At 36.0% G+C, this 12,657-nt stretch overlaps 1 protein-coding gene across 1 annotated transcript in view; it reads left to right on the top strand.

Moving 5' to 3' along the window:
• The first annotated feature begins 4,876 nt into the window (after positions 1-4,876).
• Positions 4,877-12,657, top strand: part of LOC128666119 (extracellular calcium-sensing receptor-like) — a 52,726-nt gene continuing 44,945 nt past the window's right edge. Inside the window, exon 1 of the mRNA XM_053720532.1 lies at positions 4,877-5,158. Coding sequence (XP_053576507.1) covers positions 4,904-5,158 — 255 coding nt within the window. The 5' untranslated portion in view covers positions 4,877-4,903. The remainder of the gene's footprint in view (positions 5,159-12,657) is intronic.

Here is a 12,657-nt window from a genome sequence, read left to right as displayed (position 1 = left end):
CTTTAATAAGTTTCCCAATGATCCATTTTACCTGCTGGAGTGTATTAAATAATTTACAAATAGCTGATTCACCTTGAGTTTGTTATTTTCTCAAAAATTTGAAAATTACTAATATTGTTTATGTTAAAGGGACACTGAACCCAATTTTTTTCTTTCATGATTCAGATAGAGCATGCAATTTTAAGCAACTTTCTAATTTACCCCTATTATCACATTTTCTTAATTCTCTTGGTATCTTTATTTGAAATGCAAGAATGTAAGTTTAGATGCCGTCCATTTTTGGTGAACAACCTGGGTTGTTCTTGCTGATTGGTGGATAAATTCAAATCCAACAATAATCAAGTGCTGTCCAGGGTACTGAATCAAAAAATAGCTTAGATGTCTTCTTTTTCAAATAAAGATAGCAAGAGAACAAAGAAAAAATGATAATAGGAGTAAATTAGAAAGTTGCATAAAATTTCATGCTCTATCTGAATCACAAAAGAAAAAAATTGGGTTCAGTATCCCTTTAAGTAGAGACACTTACTTTACAATATAATGCTCAGTAAAATCAGCTGATATTCTCTCTCCATGCCAGTAAGTTTTTGAGAATTGTGTTTTAAATTTCCACCTTTATTTATAGACAAATAGGTAAGATAGGGAGGAGTTGTTTCTTAAGTATCAGTCTTTGTGTACAAACAAATAGATAACAAGGCATGTGTGTATAGAGAAATAAATAAGATAAGGATGCATATGCTTTTTGGAAGCTCCGTCCATTTAAATGGGTTGTGATTTTAATGTTGTGAATGATTTGTTACATTTTGCAAATCTTTTGGTAAATTATGGGCATGTTTAGTTAAACTATGCACATGATTACAAAAATCTTAAATTGGACACCCCAGGGCTCAGTAATAGAATTGTTTTAGCAGAAAGTAAGTGTACTTTTTCAGTCGCCTTTTTTTTTTTTTTTTTTTAATAGTAATAACACCAGAGTACGCCATTTGCTAATCTCAGTATCATCATGTTTGTTTCTTGCATAAAACCTTAAAAACTGAATTGAATTTTCATTTATAAATAGTAAGAAGAGTTAGAACGACATATTTTATTTGAAGGGTCAATTACTGTAGAAAGTCTGTGATATTGGTAATTGCTACATGTTGACTTGAACATTTAATATAACCGGAGAGAAATATAATAATTAGGGCAAGATTACGAGTGGTGCTCTTATTACAAGTTGAAAGTAAATGCAATTGCTTGAGCGCAACTGAAGTTAACTTGCGTTGGGAAATCTCATCCTCAGAGCTTTTGGTTAACTGTCACGCAAACACATCAAAATACATTTAAAAACAAGGTTACACACATAATAACACTAACAAAAAATAATTAAAACTATATATATATATGTATATATATATATATATATATATATATATACACTGTGTGCAGAATTATTAGGCAAATGAGTAATTTGACCACATCATCCTCTTTATGCATGTTGTCTTACTCCAAGCTGTATAGGCTCGAAAGCCTACTACCAATTAAGCATATTAGGGGCTCCATGTACTAAGCCATCAATTCATCCGTCATTGTAGACGCGGATAAACTCGCCGTTACTCGCCGCGGGCGAAATGGTGTCCGCTGTCGCTATGTACTAATATTCCCCCAATAAATAGACAAGTCTAGCCCGCCGCGAGCAGTTGCGGATTGTTGATAAATTTGACGCCTCGCTCGCCGCGACTAAGCTGATGTACTTAACTTTCAGTTGAATTGTCTGGCCAATTATTAACACGTGACATGCAAGGTGTCACGAACATCATAGTAGTCACGGGAATAGAATTTTGCTCCTATAAAAGTTCAACTTATCTAAACAACTTTATTATTGTTCAAAATTTTTTGAAGAGTGATAACAGAGCGTTATTTTTGTAATATTTATTTACAATTTGGATATGGCTTCATCTGGATCTGATAATATATAAATATTAATATAAAAATAATTATAAAGATTGACAACTATACAATACAAATTTAAAATATAGATTACTCTTTAATTACAGTCGACAAATTGGGCGCAATTTATGTACATGGAAATGAGAGACAAATTAGACGCCAGTTATGCTGTAAGTACAATGCTGATATTACTGCCTTTTATATATGTCTAGACTGGCGTCTAGATTGACTTTCCTAATGTTTTGTACCTTGCCCGCCACCTAAAAGGTGGCGAGGCAAAAATAACGAGGTGGGAACAGAAATTGTAGCGAGCGGACAAATAGATTTTTTAGTACATTCGTTTTTGGCGAGTTGGTGGTCAAATGTGTCTAATTACAGTGAAAAATGGAGCGGTAGCGAGGTTTGGCGGATAAGTACGCTCGCAATTTTAAAGATGCGAGTTTTAACATAATTGACGGCTTTGTACATATCAGTTTGCGAATTTTGACGCGAGATTTGTTGCGGGTAGCTCGCTGACTGCTTAGTACATGGAGCCCTAGGTGATGTGCATCTCTGTAATGAGAAGGGGTGTGGTCTAATGACATCAACACCCTATATCAGGTGTGCATAATTATTAGGCAACTTCCTTTCCTTTGGCAAAATGGGTCAAAAGAAGGACTTGACAGGCTCAGAAAAGTCAAAAATAGTGAGATATCTTGCAGAGGGATGCAGCACTCTTAAAATTGCAAAGCTTCTGAAGCGTGATCATCGAACAATCAAGTGTTTCAATCAAAATAGTCAACAGGGTCGCAAGAAGCGTGTGGAAAAACCAAGGCGCAAAATAACTGCCCATGAACTGAGAAAAGTCAAGCGTGCAGCTGCCAAGATGCCACTTGCCACCAGTTTGGCCATATTTCAGAGCTGCAACATCACTGGAGTGCCCAAAAGCACAAGGTGTGTAATACTCAGAGACATGGCCAAGGTAAGAAAGGCTGAAAGATGACCACCACTGAACAAGACACACAAGCTGAAACGTCAAGACTGGGCCAAGAAATATCTCAAGACTGATTTTTTTAAGGTTTTATGGACTGATGAAATGAGAGTGAGTCTTGATGGGCCAGATGGATGGGCCCGTGGCTGGATTGGTAAAGGGTAGAGAGCTCCAGCCCGACTCAGACGCCAGCAAGGTGGAGGTGGAGTACTGGTTTGGGCTGGTATCATCAAAGATGAGCTTGTGGGGCCTTTTCGGGTTGAGGATGGAGTCAAGCTCAACTCCCAGTCCTACTGCCAGTTTCTGGAAGACACCTTCTTCAAGCAGTGGTACAGGAAGAAGTCTGCATCCTTCAAGAAAAACATGATTTTCATGCAGGACAATGCTCCATCACACGCGTCCAAGTACTCCACAGCGTGGCTGGCAAGAAAGGGTATAAAAGAAGAAAATCTAATGACATGGCCTCCTTGTTAACCTGATCTGAACCCCATTGAGAACCTGTGGTCCATCATCAAATGTGAGATTTACAAGGAGGGAAAACAGTACACCTCTCTGAACAGTGTCTGGGAGGCTGTGGTTGCTGCTGCACGCAATGTTGATGGTGAACAGATCAAAACACTGACAGAATCCATGGATGGCAGGCTTTTGAGTGTCCTTGCAAAGAAAGGTGGCTATATTGGTCACTGATTTGTTTTTGTTTTGTTTTTGAATGTCAGAAATGTATATTTGTGAATGTTGAGATGTTATATTGGTTTCACTGGTAAAAATAAATAATTGAAATGGGTATATATTTGTTTTTTGTTAAGTTGCCTAATAATTATGCACAGTAATAGTCACCTGCACACACAGATATCCCCCTAAAATAGCTATAACTAAAAACAAACTAAAAACTACTTCCAAAACTATTCAGCTTTGATATTAATGAGTTTTTTGGGTTCATTGAGAACATGGTTGTTGTTCAATAATAAAATTAATCCTCAAAAATACAACTTGCCTAATAATTCTGAACTCCCTGTATATGTGTGTGATCACAATGGGCTTTAACATAGAACTACTATATATGTGATCTCAATGGGCTTTAACATAGAACTACATACATATACATATCTATATGTGTATATCTATGTTTATATGTGTGTGCATATGTATTTATGCATTTATATGTGTATATATGTATTTAAAGACATATATATATACACACATAAACACATTAATATACATATATATATATATATATATATATATATATATATATATATATATATAGTGCATTGGAGCCCTTTGCAAACATTAAAAAACATATTTATGCAATATTCATATTTAATAAAGTGTTCAACTGTGTATTCACTGTAAATATTTCACATTCCAATGTTCTGCACATAGGGAGATATGTTCTGAGTATTTTTTAAATAGATATTCCTATGTGTCTGAATATATGGCTATATAATCATTTATATATAGGTATAAATATATATTGTACCAAAATACCATCAAATATATGCAGAAATATGTATTTATGAATAAATAGAACATATTATTTTATGTGAAGAACATTGGAAAGTGAAATATTATTTTTGTGTTGGGTTAGCGCACATGAGATTATGCAATTGGTTTGCACAGGAGTAGGGTGTTAGTTTTTTCTATGTTTTTGCTCCATTGGCTTCTATGAGGGAATAGGTTAATGCAGTCACAATATTCTAACTTCAGATTTTTGCGGCCATCCGGTTAGCGCACAAGCTAAAACTTTTTACTTTCAACTTGTAATATGAGCGGTACCCGTCGCGTGCAAAAAGCTTACTTCTAACGGATTTAGTGGGAGCATTAGTGGGAGCATTATTCACTGCTCCACTTGTAATCTGGCCCTTAATGTTCTAAAAACAGAAACTTATTTAAAATGCTAAAAATAAATATTCTGGTTGAAGATATGAAAGTATATATATATATTAAGAATAATCGTGTATGCTTGTTTTCAGATTTCATATCAGATACTATCGTTTTCTGCTAGCCATGGTATATGCCATCAAGCAAATTAACAACTCAACAGACATTTTGCCCAATGTTATGTTGGGCTTCAAGCTCTATGATTCGTGTTACAATGAGGTGAGGTCTTTGTTGGGTACAACATGGATAACATCTGGAAAAAAAGAAGGTGTGCCAAATTACAACTGCCACAGTGATATGCCATCTGCTATTGTTGGGGACATAGCTTCCAAGTCCTCAATACCGATAGCCAGGATTCTCGGGCTTTACCAATTTCCTCAGGTAAGGAACTCTTAACTACTTCTTGAACACTTATAATAGCATTTAACAAAAGAATTTCCAAAAGGTAAACTGTTTGAACTGAGATATATTCAAGTATTTAAACTGAATCTGGAATATGGTCTTTAAAAATCTCAGATTTTATATCTCAGGATAATTGTAAGAACTGGAACCTTTTGAACTATGGATCTAAACTATTACATGTGTATTGAAAAAAAAAACTTTTTTGAGCTACCTGACAAACACAGATCTATCTTTAAATTAGTATGTAAATATAAGCTATAATTGTTTTGGCTGAATTGCAAAATCAGTATTCATGCTTTGAAGAATGAGCATTTTAAACTAGTTCTGTGTAAGGCCCACAAACAGGTCAGGTTCCTTGCTGCCAAAGCAACATTGCTTCGCTTTCTTTAAAGGGACACTAAGGTCAAAATTAAACATTCATGATTTAGATAGAGTATGCAGTTTTATGAGACTTTCCAATGTACTTCCATTATCAATTTTTGCTTTTATATGCACATTTTCTGATGCACCAGCTACTACTGAGCATATGCGCAAGTTCACAGTGTATAGGTACACAAGCCTCTGATTGGCTGATGCCTGTCACATGATACAGGGGGAATTCAGGGTGGTATTGCATTGTCTTTCTATTATGCACTTCTTAATTATGCAATTCTACTGTACTTAATTATACTTTCATTGCTTTCTACAGGATTTTAAAATTCATAGCCATTCTAATCTGTTTTGAAATCCCACAATAACACAGATATCATAAATTTAATAAATGCTTGTGTTGCCATAACTCCATATTCCCTCATTGTATTTTGTGGGATCCACCATTTTGTTTATATCTCTCACATTTTTATTTTTTTTACGTAATTTTGAAATAACTTTACATCAAGTAAGATGGAACATTCTTTGTAGAAGTGTTTTTGATACCCATGTATGTAATAGTATTGCTTTTTTTCTGGGCATGCATATTATTACTTTGCTGACCTTTGTCTGTCTCTTGACTACCTGTTTTTCTTGTTAGACGCCTTTCATATTACCTTGAACTTTGGACGTTTGACAATCCTGACCTTTTGTGCATAAATCCATTGCTTGACTTGAACTTAGTCAAGAATGACTTCAAGGATGTTGTAGTTTTTAAACTACAACATTTTCTGATAATGTGATCAATTTCTATAGTTCAACCTAACTTCATCAATGCTGTTAGTGTCTAACAGCCTAGGACTGTTCTAGAAGCGTCTAATTACTCAACATCATGTCTTAATATCTAGGTGCATTCCCAGACTGACATCAACATCACATAGTCCTGTTAAATTAATGTTGTGAAAATATATTCAACAATATACATTAGGAAAAGTTGACACTTTTATTCCAGTACATTGGAAACAGTTGAAATCACACTTTTAAAATTCAATGCTTTGTGCAAGATCAAGGAAACATATTTTGATTTTTAACTTACATAACATTTTTGAAGATGTTCTCTTTCTTTAATTATATTCTGTTATATAAATGATGCTGCTGTGTATGAGAAGTAAAAGATACAATTTATTCAAATGCTTGGTTAATAATGAAAAGGAAGAAAATGTATAAGAAACATGTTTGATTTATCACTGCAATAGAAAAAATGCTTTTTTAAAATATGAATAAACCTGATTAAATACATTTTTTCAAATAATGTTGTATTAACATATCACATAGGTTAAGTGCAGATCTTACACCAATTCCATGCTTAGAACACTATAAAAAAGTTAAATTGACAATTCATTCAGTTCCATCAAGCATCTTACTATGATTGGTCAAATTGTGAAATAAGATAAGTGAGAGTGGTACTGCGAATGAGATGGTCAATGATTGTGATAAGATTACAGCTGATGTCAATGTCAGTGTTTGGTCAAATGAGAGAAGTGAGAATGGCTGCAGAGGTAGAGTAGAGAAAGTTGGATGAGGGACAGTTTGTAGCAGAGACGAAATAGAGCTTATGTCAGAGGCTATACCAGAGAGAAAGCGAGGGGAGAAGGGAAGGCCAGATGGTAAAGAGTCTGGGCCAGCTGGTTCAGGTAAGAGATGGGTGAATAAATTATCAATATTATAGCAAAACTTTGCCAGACTAATGCTAGACAAAATGATATACAACTGACCCAAACTATAGCTGCTAAACCTCTAGAAGCATTGTAAACGAAAAAGAGGCATATTTTACTAAGCTATCAGGGGAAGCAGAAAAATAACTTCCTATAATAAATCCTCATACAGTGTGTCAAATAGGGGACGTGGTACTTATTCGCTTACTCGGCAGGAACCTCCGGGTCTTCCTAATCATCAAAGATAAAGATAATTGCCATTCCAGCTTACCGATTCAAATTGGTCACCCCCATCTCACTCTTATGACATCATTATGACCGTATTAAGTCCCAGACTGCTTTGTAAAAACAAACAGTTTCTAGTCTCTCAGAATATTAACAGGTCACAGTGGGATATTTATGAAGCCCTTATAGGGATCTCACCCTTTTTGTAGCAAGTACTTCATCAGGCATAAGTACCCCCAAATCTACAGAAATAATATTAGGTTATAAAAAATAAGACATACCCCAGAATGTAGACAAAAGATAATGAAAGGGCAAGCTTTTGGGTACCAATTACTATTTATTTTTTTCATGAGTGGGCTAAGTTTAAAATATTAATAAAAATTGTTATACAAATAAAAATAAAAGAGAAAATACTGTCATAATTTTGAGTCAAAATCTAAGTGAGTATTTTTTAAATATGCCCTGTCTTTGCACATCCTCGGTCTGTCTCTTTATGCAATTTCTGACATCATCCATTCAGTTTCTTTATGGATGCCTAAGCACAGGCATCCAAAAAGGACTCATTGGCTGACTGCATAGGGGGTGTGGTTATATGTTACACGCTGAACATACTGATTGCAGAAATGAAAGACAGCCCAGATTTCTAGGAGCTGCAGGAAGCGTCGCTACTTTGGCGGCATTCCTGGCCCCCCAGGTAAAAGGTACACTACATACTTAAAAGTTTGGTGTCCCCTGTATGAGCAAGAGAAGTATATGTTGCAACTTTCTTGGTTAGAACTACCATTTTTCCCTTGCCTAGAGTGCTAATACTGGGATTGACACTACATAGTTTAGAATGAACTAACATTCTGTGCCTATGTACACACATACTGGCAGCGAGCGGTATGCATGTTGAAGACAAGAGACAGAATGTTATGAAGCTGCTAGCGCTTACCATGTTGCTGCTGTTTGTTTTCCTCCAGTTCTGATAAGTTATAGGGGGTAGATTTAACAAGCAGTGGATGCTGCAATCTACCCCCGTAGTTTCCATATCGCTGGAAACATAAGTTAAGAAGCAGCGTTTCGTAAGACCGCTTCTCCTTAACTCGTCTGCCACCTTTGAGGCGACGGACAGCAATCATACTGATCAGATATTTCACTAGAAATGCTTGTGCAATGATAAATGCCAACAGCGTGTGTCGGGCGGACATTTAATAAATCTGCCCCATAGTCTCAGTGACTGGAGTTCTGCTAATATTATCTGTTCAGCGTGAATATAACAGCATTAAATATAAATAAAAAAAAACTTCTGTTTGCAACATTCACATAATCTGATAAAATCAACAGTCCTGTGGCTTTCCATTAATTGCGTGGAGATGACAGGCACGGAATAACTGACAAAGCTGGAGATCTCAGGTGATCACCTCTCCCACTGATTATGTGAATGTTGCAAACAAAAGTTTACTTTTATTTGGATTGTATGCATTTATATTGATTGTATGTGTGTGTAGTATACTGCGGGCATGAAACTCATAAGGATGGTTGTGCTACGTACCTGTTTATAACTATTTTAATAAAGTCAGATTTTATTTTTACAACCCTCTTTTTTGATGCCTTTCGTTGTGAGGCTGTTTTTTTCTGATTTTAAGCTTTCTAATTTCAGCTATTGTGGTCTTTTACAGCCTGCACCCCCTTAGCTGTGATATTATGGACTATTCTATCTGTGATGTTGCAGCACGTATCAGGGATCTGTAGTGGTGAGGAGAGTGTGATTGCGGATACTACATCTAAAACTGATTGTACTGTTCTTTGCTAAATAAAAAAAAATAAAATATATATATATATATACACAGGCAGTCCCCAGGTTATGAACAAGATAGGTTCTGTAGGTTTGTTCTTAAGTTGAATTTGTATGTAAGTTGGAACAGGCACTTTTTTTAGCCAAATATTTTTTTTTAGTTTTGTATAGCATAGGGAAAAGTTTGTTTTGCTATCTGTGACCCTGTTCAGAAACTTTCACATCACTTTCTGTCCTTGTGACAATTGGATTTTGAGCATTTTGGGTTATCCTGAAAAGAAGGATTGGCAATAAAGCTTTATTTTCTCCGTTTGTTAGTATGAGTTGTACTTAAGTCGGATGTCTGTAACCCAGGACTGCCTGTATATATATATATATATATATATATATATATATATATATATATATATATATATATATATATAATATATATATATATATATATATATATATATATATATATATGTATATATATATATATATATATATATATATATATATATATATATATAAACAAAGAAGAAAAAGACCACTACTATCCAGCATCAGGTTATTTACTCCAAGTTTATAGCTAAATCAAGGTTAATTCAGTAGAACATGATACAATAGTGTAGAAGAAAAAAATACAACTTGACACAACTGGTCCAAATTCAAAAGGTTATTATTGTACAATCAAGCAGGATTACAACAGAGTGACAGCATGTCATCACTTTAAAGAAACACAAGCTGGCGCGCAAAATCAGATAAGATCAGTGTCTCTTTATAGCCTTAAATTGTCCCATGTGCTGTGCTTAAAGCCAATCCAGAATCTTTACACTTAGGCAACTTGTGGTCTTATTTTATCGCCCATACAGCACTTGGGTGGCTACTTTAGCACTAGAAGTTTATATTTTTGCAAGCACAACAAAATAGCTGAGCGACAAGAAAATGTATTGTTCTTAAAGCTACAAGCATCAATTTAATATAAAGCAAAGGCCAAAATGGCAGAGTAAAATATTTTTCTCTAACATTTCTCACTCTTTTGATAATTTTATTATCACGTATATTTATCTATTACCTTGCGTTTATTATCACGCCTTTATTACTTTGTGTTTCTCATTTGACTAACTAACAGCCTGCCTACCTATAAATGACCCCTTAGACAGACTGTATCTCACTGAGTATACAGATAAGCTGCATAGACAGTGGGATGCCAGGCATCCATTCCGGACTGCCTACATAGTGACCATTTCCTCTAAGTATTAACACATCTTTATTGATAACACAGAAACATAAAATATGCAATCTCTATCTAATCAGATGACAACAGCAGCCAGAACTGCATCCCATCACAGGCCTAGGTCCAAATACTGTTGTAGGCCCAAAGCTAATGAGGTGCAATTGTGGGACCTCCTCAGTGAGATGAGATCCTCCACCTTTCTCCTAGAATGACTGGAGGGTCTGCAGGGGAGGCAGGTAGCTGAGCTAGATTATCAGACGGTCATCTCTGTGGCAGTTGTATCATCTCCCTAAACAATAGGTATCTTCATCTTTTTGCTGCAACGGGAAACACAAATCATTAACAATTTCCAGACAATTAGGCACATCAAAATTAATCCTATCACTATCACTATGGGTTTTAAAAGCTTTATAAGCATATTGTTAAACCAGCTTCCAATGGATCCCATCCAGTCGAATGAGTTCCATCCCTCCTTAAATATATCTCTAGATTTTTGTTGTAACTCTTTTACTTTGTTCATGTGTGCCTCTATGGTGTCATCAGAATCATCCACCCAGGTGCAACATTCTGAGCCAATAATAGCACTCCCCCCCCTCAATAGCAAGTAGGTAATCAAGAGCCATCCTATTCTGAAGAGCCACTTTCCTAAGTTGGGCTAACTCTTCATTAAGGGCATGTATAGAACTTGTAGTCACATTAATAATCCCATTCATGATACTAGCGCATTTATTCATTCTATTTGCTAGCTCGATTCCCCAACCTGTCCAGGCAGGGAACCACATCCAGGCTTTATCTGCAGATGAGAATAATTCTTGCTTTTACCTTGTTTTGTCTAGGAATGTTTGAAACACTGAATTATTTGAGCTTGTTCTAATGGCTGGTACAACTCTTCCTATGGTACAGTTACCCCAAGCTCCCATGGGAAGCTATGAGTAGGCTTTGTTACCACAAATGCAATAGAGTCCTTGTTTCAAGACCCTTGGAATCATCTTACCATGTTTTCCTAGCCATATTTGAAAACAATACCATATTGTGATATAGCTGAGTTTTACAGCTTCAGTCATCATTGTCTGTCTGTTCAGGACAGTCACACCTGGGGGCACACAAAGCTTTTAACGTTGAACACAAACATACAGTATTATGATCAGAATTTGCAGTATCACATGGCGCTTTGTTAGGTTCCATGTTAAATGTTAAGGTAGCATTTCTACAACCTGTTTCCCCCACATATATCTTGGGCAAACTGACTATGTGACCCTTTATGTTGGCTAAGTGATTGACATACATTGGCCCTAGACACATTGTAGATGAAGAGATTATACCAGCAAGTTCTAAGTATGTACCTTGGTCTGAGAGCGCATTATGAACAGAGTGATTTATATCTATTTGAACATCATAGCTGTAATCTGTTACATTAAAATCATTCATTGATATTGGTACACCTATTAAAAGGATTCCTTTATGATTGGCAGGAACATGAGAGCATATCCAGCAGTCTGTGGCATTCAGCTGCTTGGCGGTCTGTTGAGGTAAAAGCCAAATGGAATTTGTCCATTTGTCACCCTTCACTGGTGCATAGAGGTATAAAACACAAAGAAAAGGACAAAGAGAAAAGCAGGACAGTATATGCATTTTGGTAGTTTGTTAACCCTCTTCATTCCCAGTGGCCTCACCATTTTGACACAGGTTCTTATCACCGACTTGGAAGTCCACCTTCTTACAGTGGGAGGTGTGAATTCAGTTTGGTTTCCCTTCCACTTTGACTGAGGTGGGTGTGGTCAGTAACACCTGGTATGGGCCATCAAATTGGGGCTCTAGATATCTCCTCGCATATCTTCTTATAACCACCCAGTCTCCGGGGTGCAGGTGGTGAGTTCCAGATATTTCTTCTGGATCTGGTAATGAAGATAAAACGTTTCCATTCAAATTAGTCAGTTGCTCATGCAGCTGGACAACATAATCAGTTAAAGAAGCATACTGGCCATTTAATTCTTGTGGAAAGAAAAGGCCTGTTAGTGGTGGTCTTCCAAACAAAATCTAAAATGGTGAAAGGCCATGGTTTCCCTTTGGGGTGTGTCTTACTGCAAAGAGGGCTAAAGGTAGGACTTGTACCAAAGTAAATTTTGTCTGCTCACAGATCTTGGCTATTTTATTTTTAAAAACACCATTTGCTCTCTCTACTTTCCCAGATGAT

Source organism: Bombina bombina, chromosome 1 (assembly GCF_027579735.1).
Source record: "Bombina bombina isolate aBomBom1 chromosome 1, aBomBom1.pri, whole genome shotgun sequence".
Classification (NCBI taxonomy): Eukaryota; Metazoa; Chordata; class Amphibia; order Anura; family Bombinatoridae; genus Bombina; species Bombina bombina.
This window is presented reverse-complemented; position numbering and strand designations above follow the sequence as displayed.